General features: G+C 41.4%; 1 protein-coding gene across 2 annotated transcripts in view; it reads left to right on the plus strand.

The window, feature by feature from the left end:
- skila (SKI-like proto-oncogene a) overlaps positions 1 to 16,181 on the plus strand; it is a 35,567-nt gene extending 19,386 nt beyond the window's left edge. The window contains exons 3-8 of one of the 2 annotated variants that reach the window (XM_055014389.1): positions 1,935 to 2,030; positions 2,688 to 2,776; positions 4,718 to 4,860; positions 9,051 to 9,418; positions 10,207 to 10,437; positions 11,834 to 16,181. In XM_055014389.1, the coding sequence (XP_054870364.1) occupies positions 1,935 to 2,030; positions 2,688 to 2,776; positions 4,718 to 4,860; positions 9,051 to 9,418; positions 10,207 to 10,437; positions 11,834 to 12,079 (1,173 nt within the window). In that variant the 3' untranslated portion in view covers positions 12,080 to 16,181. The remainder of the gene's footprint in view (positions 1 to 1,934; positions 2,031 to 2,687; positions 2,777 to 4,717; positions 4,861 to 9,050; positions 9,419 to 10,206; positions 10,438 to 11,833) is intronic. The other variant, XM_055014390.1, reaches the window with a different exon arrangement.
- Positions 16,182 to 20,741: the final 4,560 nt, after the last annotated feature.

Raw genomic sequence — 20,741 nt, forward strand, 5'->3', positions numbered from 1 at the left:
GTAAATGGACGAGCCCCCTTCTGTATACACACAGCGAGACGCACCTGGCTACCCATATGGCTCCAGCCTTTTACATTTGCATGCACATGCTCATTCATCCATACCCTTGTAAATAAGGGACTATCCCCTACATACAGCAAACATGAGCTCACAAGCAAATAGTATTACTAGTTGTTGTTTTTGGTCTTCTCTTAAATAAAGAATGCGATTTTTAGTGGGAGTTGCAGGAAGAAATGTTGGAGCAGTGCTGCAACAACAAATTTCAGAATCCAAAAGCAAAAGACGTTCAGTTTAGTATGATAGAAAACAGAGAAAAGCAGCAAATACTCACATTAGAAATGCTGATATTAGTTAGCTTAATTGTTTTTGTTATTTTTTTCCCATCTAAATGGCTTCAATTTTACAAAATGTCAAATCGTTCCATTAACAGAGTAGAAGTTCTGGCTTCACCAGTATGCATGCACGGCAGCAAAACGGAGTGTTTTTGAGATTTGATAATATGATAAATAGATTTGAATATTTAAAAATATATATTCTGAGATATAGCATGTGAATAGTTGTGTATAATTAAGAGCATAATACTGGATGAAGCTGCTAAATAAGGCAGTTTCTGCATTGGTAGCCAGGATAGTTGATAAGGGGCTAATACCTAGTTGTCACAGTAATTTGCCAGCATTGTTCTGAGGCTGTTCAGTTCTAGTAATGACAGCATGTATTAACCAGTAGGGCACAGAGGAAAATCCTTTAGTCCAGCTAATGAAAGACTGTTTATTATTTACTATGTACCACTGTGTATGTCTGTGTGTGTGTGTGCATTCTGTTGATAAACGTTTGTAGATGGCTTTAAAAGGGTACTGAGTCAATTATTGATGCTTTCGACAACTGCTATCTCCCCTCATCCTCTTTCTGGTCACTGCTTTTGCACTTTTCTCTTCAGTGAATTCTCTTCTGTTCATCTCCTTTCATTTTTGTCTTCTTCTTTTTCTATGCCCTCTTCTCATCCCTCTTCCTCTCTACATCTTCCTCCTCAATCCACTCTCTGTCTGTTGCTGTGGGCTACCTAGCGGCTCATATAGCAGCGCTGGAAATTCTTGTTCCTCTGGTGCTTGTGCGATTTGTCAGTTTGGTTGAAAGTGTGTGTGTGAACTGCAGGCAGCCTGTGTGTAGTGTCAGGCCCGTCTGCCACAGATAAGCATCAGCTCCATCAGCTTGTGGCCACTCACTGTGCATGTCCTGGATTTGCTCTAAAACACAAACACACACACACATTCAGACACAGACACACTACTAGAGGCAGCGCCAGCAGTATCTACTGAATGCACTCACAGACTCAGGCTACGAAGCTGACACAATGAATCATAAAGATTCAACACAAACAAATATACATCTTCACGTTGAGCGAGAGGTTGACTGAAACATCATTGCATGTATACCAATGAATCACATGCACAGAAGCACATGGCAACATTCCATGTTGACTATCAGCTTGGCTTTTCTTGTGTTTTATTCATAGGCTTTCTTCAGCAAACTCATTCAGCTCCCTCCCTTAACTTATCCATTTTCCCGCCACCTTCGTTTTCTACTGCACTGTATCATGGCCAGCTCAGGCCATACCTCACTTACTGCTGTTCACTTCTAATGCCATTTGTCTCCATTTTCTATCTCTTGGATGTCATTTGTCTCTATTTCCCATCGTTTAAATGCCATTTGTCTCTATCCTTCCCCTCCATGACTGCGTGCCAGTTGTAATTTTTTTTCAGCTCTTTTTTCCTCTTGTTCCCACGCTCCCTGACAGTTTGTCATTTTAATTGTTCAGGTTTCTAACAAATGCATTCAACGCTGCATTGTATCTTGTGTCTTTATTTCTTTCACCTTGGGGCGTGTTTGTCGGTCCGTTTAACCACTGTCTCTCTCTCTTTCTCCCTGTGTTTCAGAAGGCAGTAGAGGAGGAGGAGAGCCAGGTGAGGAAATCTTCGGCAGATCTCTGCTCCACTAGCGACAAGTTGGCTGATGCCGACCCTGCAAGAAAGGTCAGTTGTCAGTTTCCTCCCTCTTTGCGTCTGCTCGCTCTCCATCACTTCCTACCGCTCCTTTCTTTCCCTCCCCCTCCTCTACACACAGGTCAGCTCTCAGGGTCACCACCCACACCCTCACTGACAGACACGCCCCCTGTTCACCCATTCATAGTGGCACGCTTCTCCTCTGACCTGTCAGGAAACACACTCTTTCAGCTGCTGTACGGCTCTGTTCTTCACCTCCCCTGTCGCTGCACACACACCAACTTTACATGCAGGGAAGAAGCTCTTTATCATGATTATCTTTTTCTCTGACTCGTGCACAAACACACACATGCACAGTGTCTCAGCTGATGCCTGATGGATGATCCCTCATTCACATGTATGCATGCATATATTAGCTTTATTAGATTAAGGCTCCAAGAGCGCCATGTGCAGTACAGCACATTCCCTACTTCCCCTGCTGCTTCTCTCCACATATCCGTGTGCGCACATGCGTATGCATCTGATTGCCATTGTAATAATTTATCTGTTCAACTGTAAAGTTGATGCTCAGATCAACAATTCTAGATTGAAGAACTGCCATTCTGTGCCTTTGTAACTGTAAAACAATATTTTTAAAAGGAAATATGTTGGTGTTTGGTGTCATATTTATGTGTTTTTTTTCCACAGGGTAAAACATCTCCACCTACTCTGGTGTTTAACCGTCTTTTCTCAGACATCAAGGAGGAGCCAGGACACCCCACCCTGGTCCATCCCAGGTACTACATCATATTAACCTTGATTCAACCACGCTGCAATACCATTAAATTGCTGCAACTAACAATTGGTTTCATTATCAATTTATCTGTATGACATATTTTATTATTAGTTTAAATGTCTGAAAGTACTGAAGCATGTTAGGTTGTTGTTTTAACCAAAATAAACATCCACATCCCAAAGATATTTAATTTACAAAGATACAAAGCAGAGACGAGCAGCAAGGCCTCATTTGAAAAGCTCATTCGGAGGATTTTAGCTTAATAAATGACTATCAAAATTGCTGCAGATTCATTTTCTGTCAGTTGTTTAAGCAGCTTTCAATACCTGAAACAAAGCCAGTTGGCCTGGTGTTATCTGTAGAAGCCTGGGCCTAAATCTTTGTGCCAGATACTGTAGGTGTCCTTCTGCTTTGGTGAAATAATCACCACGCAATCTTAAGTTTCTTTCTCATCTCTGTTTCTTTTGGTACTGTACTCCTTCACGTGCTCTGTTCCCTTCTTGTCCTCTTCCTCACATGTACCACATGTGTCTCCTTCTATCTCTCCCAAGGGACACCAGCCTGTGTTTGGATATGGCTCTCTCATTGTAAACGCAGTAATCTGACTCAGAATAAAGTCTGGAATTAGATGGTTTATGGCGCTATAGTTACATGCGATTGCCTTTGACATACTGAGAAGGCTCACAGACGACAAGCCAGACAAACTGGGGGATTAGAGCTCTGGTCACCTGCCAACATGACTGCTATACTTGCAAACCAGTCAAGACTTGCACAGACCAGTTCGGAGCATGTATTTTGCATCGCAGTGTTAATAATAATGAAATGCCCTGCTACAGTCAGACATCGTGCCAGACATCCAGAGCCGTTAACATCGTATTTGAGTTGCTACAAACATCCATTAGTGGTACACGTGTCAGATATGAGCCAGCCTTATATTATTCAATCACTTCTGAGCCATTTCATGTGAAGGAGTTTCAGATTCCCATTCAGGCAAGCAGGCAGTGCTTCATTTCCATCCAGAGGAGAGGAAACAAGGCTTGGCTGGTAGTGCTGTAGTTTTTCAGGCAGAGTCCCACTGAGCTGTCATGCTTAACCTAGTTCACTGCTTCAGCCTCAGCCCTGTCTGGAGGGGACTGCTGGTGGGGGAGGTGCCTCTCCTCTTCTCTCCTCTCCTCTCCTCTCCTCTCCTCTCCTCTCCTCTCCTCTCCTCTCCTCTCCTCTCCTCTCCTCTCCTCTCCTCTCCTCTCCTCTCCTCTCCTCTCCTCTCCTCTCCTCTCCTCTCCTCTCCTCTCCTCTCCTCTCCTCTCCTCTCCTCTCCTCTATTTTTCTCTCCTCTTTTCTTTCCCTCGTTTCCCACCATGCAGCCAGGAATAGACAGATAGTGGTGGCTCAGTAGCTTTGGAGCATCTCCGTGTGCTATCTCTCTCTCGGTTGTACCCTCTACCTGGACATTTGTGATAAGCTGAGGGTCTGTTTAGACTGAGATCCTGTAAACACATGATAAGAAATATCCATATTCCACGCTGTGTTTGCAGCTCCTGCCTTCAGATGGTACCATTACTTTGGGCTAAATCAGACACCCACTGACTAATGTTGTGTTACTCCAATTCAGTTGTGTCTCATTGTTGTAAATGGCTGTTGTAGGCGTATATGTTGCTTTATGTGCAACAGAATTTTCTGATCTTTAGTTCATAGAGGAGTATGTGGAAGGTGACACTGCTACCACTATGATTAGAGTAACAAAAGCGGACAGAACAGATGCTTTATCCAGTGTTTATATAATTAGCAGCAGACCACATCTTTGAGTGACTGAGGAATTAAATTAAAATTATTATTAAGCACTATTGAATTACCAGCTGTTTTGAAATGAGAACATATTTGTCTTCATTTGTGTCATTTCAGTGTTTAAATGTCCTCTTTCTCTCTGCGTTTCTCTCTCCAGTTACTACTTGTACACGTATGATAAGATGGTGGCTCCCAACGTATCACTGCGGAGGGAGGCAGAGATGAGCCCTGAGGTGCTCGGAGCGCTTCTCAAACACCACTACAGTCGCAGAGTGCTGGGCCACGACGAGCCACCACTGGGTCAGTAATCATACAAATCTCCCAACATATTGCGGCAAATAGTAACATTAGAAACCAAAAACCACATCGCCAGCTGAAGAATTAACCATGAGCTAAGTGACCAAAGAGACCTGATATTGGATAAGCAAGTCAGTGTTCTTCTCTGAACTGGATCATGGTCATGCAGATATATAGAAAAATATGATCAGATATGATGTCACATTCTCACCTTCTTTGCTATGATACCCTAAAATTGTCCTCCTTTGGATAAGATACAGTCAGGCCAATGGCAAGCACGGAAATCACTGAAATCACTTAAATCCAACAATACAGAAATAGAATAATACATAAAATTATTAGGGCTGGACCCAAATATCCAGAAAAACAAAACAAGATTACACAAGGCTGATTGAGAATCTCAGTGCCAGGTAAATCTCTCTGTATTTCACAGTATACCAGAGTTTTAAATCTGGTGTCTGTGGTGACACTATTGCACCAGTAGGAATGTATTTATCTAAACTAGCACTGATTAGTTAGCTGAAAATGGAGAGAAACTGTAGTGACTTAGATAAGGCTACAGCAACTAGAGGTAATGTCAAGCCTGATGATGGCAAAACATAGGAAAGGTCCAAGAAAAGTTTCTGATGCTTTGGATGAAAACTCAGAAACTCAGTATTCAAAAGGAGGATTAAAGTTTAAAAACAGAAAATTGCAATGCATGCATCATAGGCATGCATCGTAAGCATGTGTCATCAGTCTTTGTGTCATTTCTCTGCAGGTTTAATACTCATCAGTACACTGACAATGTAGTAAAATACAGATATCTTAATTCAGTTACCATATTCAAAAGTAGTATGGCCAAGTGCAATGTCCTGAGTGCAGGAGCTGCAATTTTTTGATAAAACTAAATTCTGTCACAATATACTATTATAAATGAAGCACTGTGTTGCTACAGAAATGCGCGACTTACAAATCTTGCTCTCCAGACACAAGAAAACATGCTTGTTTGGAACAAAGTGCAGCAAATATCACATCTTTTTTTCAGGTGAAGAGAAATGTGAACATTTTCTGCTTTGATCAGGATTCGTATCTTGATCTCATCTTCATTTTTTTTCATATCATTAGATAGAGTGATACAGATAATGATTGACTATTTATATGCAGTTTGTTACAGTAACACTAGCTGACCAAAACTCTTGTCTCAAGCCATTTCTGGTTAAAAATATAGACAAACCTAGAAAATATCACTTGAAAGAAGATTATATTTTAAAATATTAATATACTCTCCTTGTCTTAATTTGGTTTAACAATCAGTATTAGCTCAAATGATTTCCATAAATAATCCTAGATAACACGGATGATATTAAATATGAATTATTTTATTTAAAGTACACCCTCCTGTATGTACATTAGACACACAAGCGAGGCTGACACATGCCTACTAAAAATACATGACACACATACAGCAAGCATAAGCACTCTACATGCATTCTACATAAGCAGAAGCGACACGCAGATCGTGTTCATGCAACACACTTGGAGAGGAGACACGTGCTTACTGTAAACATACAGCCTGCATCGCACACATTCACGCAGACACACACATTTAACATTGAAGCCTGCAGTGGTGCACATAATCATGCATTGACCTTCACATGAAGACTCTGGGGGCACCTCACTATTGATGAACAAGAGGGGTGGAAATGGCAGTGACCTCTTCTCTGCAGCGTGTGTTTTCATGTGCACATTTAAGTGTATGTTACGCTTGCAGTAATAAGATGTGTGTATATTCAGAGAAAGAGAGATAAGAGCATGAATCACAGGAATGGTTTCCGTCTGCCATTATTACGCCACGTCTGACTGCCAGGCTCTCTCTCTCCCTCCCTCCCTCTCTCATATCTCTCAGGCATTCTGCTCCCCATTTTCTTCTCTAACCAAGCCGTCTCTCTTCGCCCCTTCCTCCCTCTCTTTCTTTTCCTGGCAGCTATCTCTACATCCTCTCTGACTTGGTTCTCCGTCTACTCCCGCACTTCCTCTTCCATCCATCCATCCTTGTCTCTTTCTTCTCCAATTCCCTTCATCTCCACCTCCCTCTTAGTCTGCTGTCAAACCCTCCCCCTTTCTTTTTCTTTTTGTTTTCACCCTTCATTGCAAGCTCTCCTCTGCCAGTCTGTCTGCGAGCCTTTCACTATTTTTGTTGTGGCCGTCTTTCTCTCTATCTCTTTTCTGCTTATTTCCTTTTGATCCACCACCAAATGACTCACTCCTGTTATCCCGTTATTTGTGCGCTTCTGCTGCCATGTGTGTGCACCACTCAGAGCTTGCATGTGAGTGTGTATGTGTGTTAGTGTGTATACGCACATGCGCAAGCCAGCTTGAGTCAGTAAAGGAATGTATTTTGCAGTGTCAAACATGCTGTGTAAAGAGCATGCTGTTTCCTGTCACATACATACTGTATGAATACATTATGCTGGTAAACAGCCCACTGTTCTTGTGGTCACCCTGTCACTCTTTCACTATTTCTTCTTCTCTTTCTGTGCTTAAGCTTTGCTGCTTCCAACACTTCATCATTACTAGAATTTGCATTCCCCACTGCAACATCTGTGCACATGTGTTTTTGTGTGTGAGAGTGTGGGGTGGGAGAAAAATTCTTGGTAGATGATGTATAATGCTAACCAATGTACACTGCAGCAGTGGAACGATTTACAAAAACCTCAACCATGATAAGAACTCCATAATCAGATTGAATTCAAAAGCTGTACAACATTTTGGAAAATAATTTTTTTCACAGGTTTCCCAAGCAGTTTCTGGGTGTTTAAAGCTCCTGTTACATCCTGACTGAGGGCTCATTTTCACTGCAAAATAAAGTCCAATCACTAGATGCAGAGGGAACTCAGAAATGTTGTTTTTGCTGTATGACAGCTCTAATGTCGTAAATCCCCCAAATAGACAAAAAGATTGAAGTTTAATGTCTTCGATTATTGATTATACAACAATTGAAATAACCGGGAATCAACATGTACAACATTATCTTTATATGTTACAATATTACAATATTGTAAAAAAATTTTAATTTGTTTCAATGCTTCCTACCTCCTCCGTCTACACACAGCCTGCAGTTCAGCTGAAACGTTCTTCAATTTTTGTCATGTGGCTGTTGGTCATAACTGAGTCAGCCATGGCTTGTAGGTTTATGCCAAAGAGCGCAGACGTTTTTGATTTTATACAATCTATTTATTAGCTTAATTTTTTTGAAGTGAAACTTGTAGAATGAAGTGTTTTAGATGAAATATCAGGATTTTAACATGAGATTGGATTATTTTTTTCCAAGAAAACTGAAAGTCTGATACCATATGTTTAAAGACTGTCAGAAAGTTGAAAATTCAGTGATTCTCACTGTTTTTACAGTTCTGGCTCAAATGGATGGTGTAAATTTGCAAATACATGCCTTTTAATGGGGTCCAGATGGTTAACATCCACAGACTGCTTTGCCACCCACTCCACCTCCAGAATACACAACTTATGTCATTGTAAAATATTTAATCAATGATGATGGTCAGCAAATTACACTTTGTTTTGTAAGTTTTATACAGAAAGTAAACCGTGTGATGCTTAGAAGTTAATGCATTTACTTTTTCTGTAACCCAGGCAATGACCCTCATCACAACCAGTTTCTCTTAATAGTCGGTTATCTCTCATTTGCAGGTCAGTTGGCAAAGGACAGCACCCAGTGAACTCGAGTGAGAGCCCAAATTTAGAGTCGAATTGTAACACTAAGACTCTGAGTCAAACCAAAACATGATATTGCCACAGATTCCCACTTGACCCATTTTTCCCATGATACACACCTTAAAGGCCGCAATGAGGGAACAAGTCAGAGTTTGAAGTGAGCAGGAGCCCACGCAGAGCAGCGCAGCTCCCACACAAGGCCTTGTATTCCTCTCTTTTCTCTCTGTGTGTCTGAGGGCAAACACACAGAAAATTTGTGGGCGAGTGTTTGGTTCCTCGGCTGTTGCCATGCTGTACTTGTGCTTGTGTGTGCGCTCACGCTGAGGAAGAAGTGTGAGCTTTTATGAGGTTGTGCGAGGGTGTTACTAAGTGTGGGTGGGAGTGTGCACCAGCACGGCTCACACTTCCTGTCTTTCAACCACCTCCTCCTCTTCTTTTTTTCAAAACTTCTTCCTTCATCCTCCTCTCCCTTCCGTCTTCAGATCTTCATGCGTCGCCTCCTGTCGCTCCTAGCGCCACCGAGGAGGCCAAATCCCAACGTGCCACTGCTGCCTCGGCCACCGAACGGGAATGCCAAACCCAGGCAGTTTCCATGGAGACAAGCAGTCCTGGCTCCAAGAAAGCAGCCCACATCCCCGCCCACACCCCACCTCCTCCTCCCGCGTTGTTGTTGTCATCGGTAACAGAGGTAGCGGCTAAGGACATGAGCTCTGCCACGTGCAGCACCACAGCGGTGTTGGGGGGGCTGGAGGACGACAAGGACAGGATTGTTGTGGAGATCATGCAGATGTACAGCAGGCAGCAGGAGAAGCTCAACTCCACCCTGCACAAGCAGCTGCAGCTGGAAATGGTGAGTCGACAGCAGGAAAGAACAAAGACCAAGATAAATGAGCCCAAGATAAACTAGACCATAACTGTTCCTGCCTGTTAAAAGTGTCCTTGGCGTGGATGTGAAGGTAATGTTCACCTTCCACCGACCCCTCCATCTCTCGTCCTATCACATGAAACATGTTGGTATCAGATGGTTCTGTCATTGTTAATCCAAGTTGGCAGGACAGATCATATGAATCACAGTGTTTCACTATATAACATACCATTTTAGTGCTCAAGTTTAATTTCAATTTGGATATATGATAATAGAGTTCACCTACATTATAGTAACGTTCACAGTTACTGCCGAATTATGTCCCTTTATTCAAACCCTCTAATGGGTTTGAAGACAACTGCTTTGTAATGTAAAATGAGATGTCCATTCTCTGTTACAAAATTTTATATTACTTACCAAATGTCTGATGCAAGAAAATAAACGCATATTGTGCAGTTTTTGAAACTTACAAATAAGTTGAAGCTATACATGTAAAAGTTTTTGAATTTATTTTTTCTTAGTCTTTACAGTATTCATAGTCCTACTGCCTATGTGGTATTAAAGCTAAAAGGTTACATATATAGTTTTGGATTCTATGAGATTTTGGGAAGCACAGTGAATAAAAAGTGCAAGTCTGCATTTAAGCTCTTGTGGGTATCAAACATCAGAACTCCTTGCGGAGGGGCTGTATTGTAAATGGTTTTCCCTACAGGGGTCAATGAAGTGTCACATGATTATTGTTGTTTTCCTTAACTTTGTGTCTGTGTCTCCAGGAGCTGGAGGCATTGCGTGGGGGCGAAGCGGCAAGGTTACGGGAGCTGAGCGCCGAGCAGCGGGAGCTGCGCAGCGAGCTGGAGGCAGTGCACACTGAGCAGGCAAGGCAGCTCAGCCAGGCCCGCCAGGAGCAGCTGGAGCTGGAGACCCGTCTGGAGCAGCTCCGACAGCAGGCCTGCGCCTGCGAGCCAGGGGCACAACGCCAACAAGAGGCCCACTACACTGCACAGGTACGAGCTTAGAGGGGAACATGTGAGCCCAGCACTGATTTTGGAATCAAAAACAGTGAGTTGCAGTGGTGTATACACCAGAGCAACACTCCAGTAGGATTCACATTTAAACATGGGAAACATCAGCACAACACTCTTCACATTAATACTTACTTGAATTTGCTGAACGTTTGCAATCACTTAATATATTTTATTTATAGTCTATTAGCATGAATGTGCATCTGAATGAATTAGTCTGGACCAACTGATGTAGACTGGGTGGAAAAATATTCAGAAGTCTCTTTTAAATATGTCTGTTAGAAAGAAATCTCTTCAATGTATATGCATGTCCTGTGCTACTGTACTGGTGAAGAGCATAAAAACTAACACACTGGACCATTGTTTGGTTTCCCACCACACTTGATCTTGAGATATGCTCTGTTATGTATGCGATATCCCCCTCCTGTCTGTTGTGGAAGCTTCTGCTGCCCTGCTCCCACTGGCATCTAAGTCAGTCTGCCGGTTAGGAAGGACCGCATACATATGTTTGAGTGATTATGAGACTAATGCTAGTCTGACCATAGACACTGTGTAATTTTTACAGTTAGCAAGTTTTAAAAGTAAAGAATAGTCAAATAATAACACCTTTCTTGTCTTAGAATAAGTCACTGGTGTCTTCATAAATGGGTCTTTGTGTTGACTGCTGTGAAAATAAAATCAAAATAGTATTATTAAAGTGACTTTGTCTCATCTTAAAACCTTCACGCTGACCAGTAACAGATGTAATAGATGTTTTCTTGACTGACACCTTTAACCGAAGATTCTGATACACAAGTTTATGTTCACGTCCATCTTAAAATGTGACTACTGATGGCTGAATGAGCAACAAACAATTGGAGTTAATGTTTCTGTAATCCATTTCTGACGGTCGACAACACAAAATACAGTGCATCACCATTAGATAGCCTTTTTACTGTACTTTGCATATTGCGTTTTAATAATCCAGTAGCTATCAGTGTGTATGTGTGTATGTGTATGTGCATGTGTGTATGTGTACATGTTTTACCATGTTTTTACAAGAATGAGTTCAGATTAATTAGGATTACTTACTGGTTTACCACAAGCAATTTGATGATCTCATTTTTGACTTTGGTAAACATTGATGGGGAGTTTTTTACAATGTCGTGACACATTTAATACGTTTATCTGCAGAGAAATCAAGAAGTAATTTGTGGCAGCTTCAAAAAAGAAAAATCTCTGAAAATTTTAATGGGGTCTTGTATAATCTGACTCCTAATGTGGCTCCATCTGGAGTAAGCAGCGTCACTTTTGATAGGTTGATGTTAAATGTCAGACTGAATATGTTCTGATGTGCTGTAGTCATAACTTGGCCTCGTGTCTCTTGGTCTCCTCCTAGTTGTCAGAGCTACGTCAGAGGCTGGAGCGGGCGGAGGCCGACCGGCAGGAGCTGCAGGAGGAGCTGCGCAGGGAGCGGGAGGCGCGAGAGAAGCTGGAGCGCACCATCGTCCAGCTCAAACAGCAGATGGCCCAGTCTGGCACGATGGGAGGCAGCCCCTCTCCTCCTCCTACCCCCTTCCCCAACGCCCACTCCCCACCCTGTTCTTCCTCCATCTCAGAGTCCCCAGCGGCTGGCCAAAAGTAACTGCCACCCCTCCAGGCGCTTCCCCCTCCCTCCCTCATTCCTTTCCCCATTACCCGCCAACTCTGCAGACACAAATAAATCAGCCTGAAGCAGAAAGGAGCTCCACATCTCAGGCTGTTTTTAAGTTTCACATCTCACCCCCCCTCCCCTTTTATTCAGTGTAGGACTGACGTTTGTTTTTGTAATTTAACATCTCTTAAAAACTTTTATGGTTTTACATTTATTTTTGCTTCCCTCTCCTCTTTAAACAGTATTTAAAATTTTTTGGGCATGTATGTTTGATTTAATTTATAGTTTTTACTGAACAAGCAGCTGCTTCACAGACAGGAGATTGGTCAAGTAGAGACCAACTTAGCCCATCACTATTTTTCTCCCTTGGTATTTCCCACCCTCCTCTCCCATCTCTTCCTGCCCTCTGGTCTCTGGAGCAAATGACTTGGAGATTGCAGACTTCAGCCCAGACTCTTGTCTCAGCTCCTCACAGACATTACTTCATGCTACTACCTGGCACAGCAGCAGACACCCCCGGTCACGTAATGCGGCCTGGTTGCGAGCCTCCTTCGTCTTTCTGTACGCAATGCCCAACCGCTCGAGTACCAGCGACTGCAGGAAACTGCATGTACATTTCAAAACTGTTTCTTTGCTTCTTTTAAAACACAGCAACAAAAGTATAATATGTTAAAATGTCGAGTCTATATGGAGGAGAAAGATCTTTACTGTATAAAACATACATTTTGCAGATGTCGTAAAACCTCATGAAAATATGCCTATAGTGACACTGAACTTGAAGTGAGTGTTTTGAGTGACCCCTACAAGGTAGCTAGCTAGGATGTTGCCTGACCTGGACCACAGCTGCTCCCAACACAGACTGGTTTCCTCTTCGCTCTGCTGGGCAGCACCTGGAGTCTCCTGTTGTAGACCAAACAGTGTGTTGGTTGTACCACCAGCTGCCCAGTGTCTCCTCTAACCTGACTGAGACCTCACACCTTCCATCGCTGTATGCTGGCGCCATTGCCCTCTGCTAAGAAACTCCTTAACACTGTGGTTTTCTCCCAATTTGGGCTAGACAGGAAACACTGTGCTCTTTTCAGGCTTGAAGAAGCTCACAAGCATTGTTATACACTTACTACGGTCTCCTCCCCCAGAGTCCCTTGGGAAAGGAATGTGTCTGGACACGAGGGCCGGTTGAGCTGGTGTAGCTTTTCTAAGAAATAAGAAAGGTGGGGTCTCATGTGCAGTAGCTGCACTGTGTTGCCATAATACATACGACATCCTAACATTGCTGCACACACTCGAGTGTGTCAGTGTAGTGCAAGCATTCAGAGAGAACAATGGCCCCAGCGTTCCCAGCAGATGATCAAAGCTGCAGTCTGTCCCTGTTTTTCTGGGCTTTTTTTTTTTTTGTATCATTTGACTTCATTGTTAGCAGATGGTTTTATCCCCACCGTGTTTGTAAGAGCGTCATCGAAGAATGTGGGTCGCAGGTGAAAGCAGTTAGTCCAGGGTGGTTTGCTTCCCGTTATTCTGCCTGGCTGAACAAACAGCACCGGGCAGGCCGGGAGAGGAAGAGAGGGGAGGATTGAGGGGGTGTGCTCAATGCGCTGGTGAACTCTCCCCCCCCCGGCAGGCTGGGTGGCCTGGACGCTGGGGTACCAAGGGAGCCCTTTTTGTTTTGTGCCGTCAGAATGGGGGCAGCTGTTGTTGTCTGGGGCCCCCTGCCCACCCTTGGGTGAGACTGTACAGGATCCCTCAGCTCTCAACAACCTCCCTCCCTTCTCCTCTCCCACAGTCACTCGCTAAAACATGCCCGTCCATCCATCCCCATCAGCTGGGGGTGTGCAGCGTTTTGTAGATGCCCAGGAGAGCGAGCAGACGTCCAGCCGCAAGAAGACAGGACTTTTATTGTGTCAGTTGCCAGGCAAAGCGCTTTTTATTGCCACTAAGAAGATCCCTGTAAGTGAGTGTGTGTGTGTGTAAATAATTGTATGAAGATCAGCCTCGGCTAAACTCTGAGCTTTTTTTTATGCATCTGCTAAAAATGCAAATTGATAGACATTCCACTGTGCGCCATCCTGTTCAATGCAGATTTTCTTACACAGCTTCCCTTTACAGTAACAGACATGAAGACCAGACAGAGTACAGTTATGGTTTGTTGATAATTATAAATGCAGGTGCAGGTGCAAACCAGTAAAATCAAACCCACACCGCAAATATACACTCTACTGTTGTTCCATTTAAACCTTTATTGAAATTATGAAAGAAAATATTTAACGTATTAACTAAAGATTTATATTCACTTTGTAAATACAGTAGTCATTAATATATTAACTGTTCTTATATAAATAATCTTTAAAAGGTTATCTAATTTGGACCAGAACTAAGGCTTCAGTCAGCCTAAATGTTTTTGCTTTCTTTTATAAAAAAAAAAAAAAAAAAAGATCTTTGCAGATATCAGAACTTGGTGTTTGTTGAGTGGATGTGGGGCAGTGAAACGCATGGTTTACTGAGACATGATGCAGGACAGAGGCAAAATAGGAAAATAATACTTTGTTACACAATTCTCCCCTTTTCTGAACTGATGCAATTGTTTTTGTGGATTTCATCTTGGCAGACTGTTTAATGTGTAATGTAAGCTTTTTTTCCCTCTTTGTTAAACCCCTCCCCCTCAAGCTAAACTGAAAATTAGTTTAAGGAAATGCATTTTGGGAAAAAAGAGAAAACAAACTAAATATTATTTTTTTGCATGTTTTGCTGCCCCTTACATTTTGTGTCACTGGGCCACGCTATCAATCTGTTTATTGTAAAGAGAAAAAAAAAGTTTCCCTCACATAATGCACACACTATTGAGATGGCTCATATGCATGAATATTGAACATGTGCAAGTTTTATATTCATTAATGGTTCAGAGGTTGATTAAATATTAAGTCAGAGTCAGATTATGAAGAATAGAAGTTGTAGCCTAATTTGATTTGGAAATTGTGCATACATGGGTATGTGTTGGCCACCCATGTCTGAAGCACAGCAGCTTTGAAAAGGGAAACAGAAAACTTGTCCATGTAGCTCTGGATATCTGGTTTTCTGATTTAGGATCATATATTATCCTTGTCAGTTATCACACAGATAATCAGTGTTAGTTTTTATTCACTTAATTACCACTTTGGCAGAACAGAAAACTAAATGTCCTTTTAATTCAGCACATGAACAGGAAGTCTGTGCATTTACTATCTGAATAGTTGGCATTTTATACACAAGGGGGCGCTGTTTAGCTTCTTTAATTAAAATGAAGAAAGGACTAAATGATAGGAGAAAAAAAATGCCTTGTAACACAGCGTGCTGGGCCTTTTTTGCATTTTGCAGTGTTATGAGAACTTGAATATGAATTGTACAGAATTTTTACAGGTGTGGATTTTGCCCAACTGACTAAAACAAGGTGAGAAGAGCTGTGCTTCATCACATGAACACGTTTGAATGCAGAATTACATGAGAACATTTGCCTCCTGGCTACGCAAAGAAAAATGGTGAACAAGTCAGAGGTGACCTTTGAAGTGTTACAGGTGGCTCTGCTTTGTAGTTGAGTGTGTAATTTTTAGCCAATAATTATTCTTGGAAGTAGAAATGCAATGGGGACAGATCACACTGACCACTGGCTACTAAGAGTACCTTGTTTCCATTTACAGACATCCTGTTATAGATGGGGAAAAAAATCAGTGGCTTTGCTAAAAAGAACCTTTTCCCCCCTGATGCTGTTCTGAAACATTAAACACAGTGTCTGTGTATGACCATTGCATACTACGTTGCCAATACTACAGTGTGATGAGACTTTTGTTCTTGCATGAATCGAGACACTGTTCTCCTACCTCATGTTGTGATATAAAAAGATGTTTTTTTAAGCAGAAGACACTGCATCTCTAACTGTTTATCATCATTGATATTTACTAGTAAATGACATACCTGTAAATGCTTTTAGCTAATACCTCAGTTGTATCTGGTGTTTGTTTTTTTTCTGTTTTTGCCCTTCCCTGACTTCGGATCTTGTAAATAAACCCTGTATAGACAATGAACTTGGATCAAATTCAAGTAAAGTTCTGTAGTGTCAAAACCAGTGTTGTCTTTTACTTTTCTTGCCTCATTGTAACACTGATAGTAATCTCAAAAGTTCCATACTAATTTCAGATTAATAGAAGTTAAGTGCACCTGAAGACGAATGCATTAACCCCGTAAAACCCAAATATAGAAAAAATGAGGAAAGTTTGGAGTCACTTAGAAGTTCTTATTTTTGAGAGAAAACCTTTTATTTTTTAATGAAGATAACATTTAAATAATCAGAAATACAGTCTAGACATTGTTAATGTGGTAAATGACTATTCTAGCTGGAAATAGCTGATTTTTAATGGAACATCATAGGGGCGTCATCATGGGTCCCTCTAATCCAGACAGAGAGTTTGACCTGGAGCACAGACAGTTTTGAAAGAGCTGGAAAGGATTGTTTTCCATACAGTTTGTAGTTTGACCAGCACAGAGAAATCTAAAGAAGCACTGTTTCACAAGGTTAAGTGTGTACCAGCTATGTTGAGATGAAACTGACACAGTGCTTCTAGAGCAATTTCCTTAACTACTCCAAACTTCAAAAAAAAATTTTTTTTTGGGCGAAGCTAATGGAACAACACTCACAAATCTACAACATTTGGGTGGAAAAAATATTCCATTTGCTAAATGATGAAAAATCCCATTTGCTTTTTAACATTCGCTCAGCTGTCAGAGACTGTAGCCCTGGATTTTTTTTTGTGTGTGTAGCTTCTGAGCTAAATTTGTTTGTTTGGAAGAATACAAATTAAAAACTAGTGCTACATCTATTAATCTTGCATTCTGATTATGCACTAAAGCCCTCAAAAATAACATGGCATAGCTGACCAAAAAGGTTGGAAGAATACTTTACTGTCAGTAAAAGTCTAATCTGTTTACTGAAGTCAAAGTATTGTTCCTTCAGACTAGTGTTTCATTACAGACATTTTTTCACAGCAGGATATTTGCAGCAATGACATTATTGTACATATGGATTGCTTCCCCCTATCTGGAATGCAGCTTAGTCAACAATGAAATTAACTAACAATATATGGCAACAGGTAGCCAAGTAGCAATGAAAACATGTTCATTATTTTGTTGCAAGATTAGGCTACAGATTTTCAGCAGCACATACAGTGGATTTACTCTGATTATTTTTAGTTTTTGTTTGGGTAATTGTGTTATGGGACTTTATAGGTGATTTTTTTTCTCCTCACCAGCACCTGCATCTCTGCTCCTGGATTATAAAATATGGCAGAAAGGCTTTAAGGTCTTGAGCATGAGTTGCTTTTTTTTTTTGTTAAAATCTGACACTGCACCGCTAGTCATAATGTAACCCAGACTGTGTGTTAAAAACAAATCCTCCTAGCATCTATTATACAAACAAATGTATATTTATATTTCTAATAAAAAAAATGAAAAAACAAGTGGCATCATAGAAAAAGAAATGTATGTATTCTGAAGGGAAAATATGTACCAGTGCATTGAAATGTTTTGTCTTTTGCATCATGCCTTAAGATGAGCTGATTATAGAAAAGATAAAGAACCACCCAATGTCTTAGCTGCTTTTAATAAAATTAGATCAACCCATTTTTGTTGTTGTTGTTGTTGTTTTTTAACTCGATGCTTTCTTGAAGAACGTTTTACCTTTTTAAAATTATTCATGTTGAGCTTGATTCCTGCTGGGTGCCCACTCTGTGTTATACTGTGTACTTTATTCCATAACATGCAACGATGACTTTAGGTCATAACACAAAGGTGAAACTCCTGATGGTGTTAAACAAACAGTCACGAGGCATGTCTGTACGGCACTCCATGGTGAGACATTTTTGGTCTGGATCAAAGGATGGACCAACAGACTTTGCCTCTGTGCAGGTACATTTCTCTCATGTTCCCTTGTGAGGTATATAAATATTTTTAATACAAGACATTCAGGCCTTCACAGTCGGTTTCACTTCTCTTAACACGTCCTGCATTAAAGTGCTTTGTGTGGTTATGTTTCGTTGTCTGCAGCCAGGCTAAAATTAAATCTCCACTCACAGAAGTTGTCTGGAGGAACTGATGCCAAGCCCTGCGATAGCTGCTAGGTTGGCCAGACTGCACATAAAAACAATTGCTATCAGAAGCAAAGCCAGGCAGCGTTCAGATCCAGGTATGAGGGTATTCCCACAGGCAGCAGGAGGAGCTTGGCCAGAAAAATCAGGAAGAGGGTCCAAGTGTTGAGAAATATCAGCAGGACTTAGTGAACAAAACTTCTGCTGATATGAGTTTGACTTTGTTCTGTAATTTGATCTTTAGAAGGAGTTCTCAGTGATAACTGTGGGATGCAGCGGCTGAGCGCAAGAGGAGGCCCAGCATGCAGTGCAGCACGACCTAGAGTCAGGAGAAGCACTGCTGAAATGTGTTGGGTGTGGGTGGTGTGGAAGGCTCAGCACTGGGGCCTCTGTTGGTGGGAAACATCCTCCAAGACAGGAATGAAGTCAAACAACAGGAAGACATCAAGAGCAGCAAGACACCACAGTGGCGGCCTGCTGCCTCTGAGTCGTGGTGCAGAAAGCAGTCACAACTGCAACAGGCCACTGCAGCGCTCTGTAGACTTGTCCAAGGATTTGAATCAGCATATATGGTATGTGGTCAGCTGCAGGCTGAGCAGGGCGACGCATCTGTCACTGCAGATATGAATGGTGGTGACAGTGTGGGTCAGGGCTGTGTCATCAGCAGCCAGGAAACACTGAAAACTCCCAGGAAGCTTCTGCAGGTGTGGTTCTTCTGGAGAAACGGCAGACACTTCCTCACAAACAGAGCAGGATGGGGTAATGGCGATCAACATACTGTTCTCTGGGGAAGCCTTTAGCTAGAAGTGCTTCAGGAACTGTGGGCCATTATTGAGACTCTCCTGCAATTACATAGGCCGAAAAAAGTTTTTAAATTCACAAAAAAACCCAACTAAATCGAAGTTCTTCTCTCTAAAATTAAATATTGTATGCACATTGACATACAGTACGGAACAAATGTGATTAAATGATTAAACATGTTTTCATTTTACAGTAATCAGATTACTTAGAAATTGAACACTAGCGTATTTGCCCTTATGTAAACTTAAGAACTATCTGTTAGGTTTACTGTAACAAAATATGGACCCAACAATAGAAACTAAGTGCAACAAAAGTCTGTACACATTTCATTACAGGATTCAAATCTTTAATTTTTTTGAATACTTCATCTGTCCGCCTTTATCTATCAATTTCTTTCATTTGTTTTTTTAATGTCAGACTTAACCCTACTCGGCATGGAGGATATCTGTGTTGCATAAATTTCTGGAGAGAATTTTTTTCCCTCTGATTTTTACCGGAGGGATTGTGTTGCTCTGCCTTTCTCTTTAAAATACCCCAGATATGTTCTATTGGATTTAAGTCAGGTGACATACTTGTGCAGGTCATAGTTTTCACTTTTTCTTCTTTAAAAACTCTTATGTGAATGCTTTCTTTCTTAGACTGTAATCCTTCCTCTAAACTTAATTTGATTGAATGTGTGGGATGTTTTGTATGTGAAAAGTCCTACATTACAGCTTTAAGGTGTCGATTGAATTTGTTTTCCAAGACCTCTAACTAAAAAAAGGTGTGAATGTGAGTGTAATTGTTTGTCTCTATATGTAGTCCTGTGATAGACTGCTGACCTGTCAAGGGTGTCCCCTGCCTTCACCCTAAGTCAGCTGGGATAGACTCCAGCCCTCCAGAAACTAGGAAAAAGTGGTGTATAGATAATGGATGGATGGATGTTGCTGCCTCACTTTTACAGGACTTACACTCTAAGTGTAATTGACTCAACATTAAAAAAAGAATTTATTTCTACTCCTCATATCTTCTTTAAACATTTCCTGTGCCTGCATAGAGACCGTTTCCCACAGTAACCAGGCAGTGTGTTGCCATTATTAAACCTCTGTTACACTTGCAGCAGAAAACTCTCTCATCTGGATGTTTGGGGTCAAAACAGCTGACAAGAAATAAAGCATTTGAGAAGGTCTTCAGTCCAGGGACTGGCTCACTCTAGAGCCATTATGTTAAATTTTTGCACTTCTGCTTTTCACCTGCAAATGATTTAACTGCCAATTCCCACCCACAAAACAGACAGATTTAGTCTGTAGTGACAAGCACCAAGAAATGTTTGGTCACACTCAAAGTCCCTCGGGGGACAATACACTGGTATTACAGTCTTTTATCTTTTATGTTGCTTACTAGTATATTGTTTTGAGAATCATTCTCAACCTTGAAGCCAGCAGCTGATAAAAATCTAACTAAAAGTTACATTTAATGACTACTTTCAAATAATGCTTGTAAATGTTAAAAGTATTTCACAACAACTTGTTCTCACAGTGATTTATTGCAAATGTTGCTGGAAAAGAAAGTCTTTTGACAGAAAATTCTAAATGTTTATATTTCAACACTTTTTGCACTTTGCCATATTTTTGTTGGTGTACAGTTAACCTGAAACGTGCTGATCTCTTCCTTCAGCTCCTGGCAAACTTCTACAGGGCCACAATAGAAAGCATCCTCTGTCTTGGTGCAACAGTGTGGTACAGCAGCTGCACAGCTCAGGACAC

This window comes from Amphiprion ocellaris, chromosome 10, assembly GCF_022539595.1.
Source record: "Amphiprion ocellaris isolate individual 3 ecotype Okinawa chromosome 10, ASM2253959v1, whole genome shotgun sequence".
Lineage (NCBI taxonomy): Eukaryota > Metazoa > Chordata > Actinopteri > Pomacentridae > Amphiprion > Amphiprion ocellaris.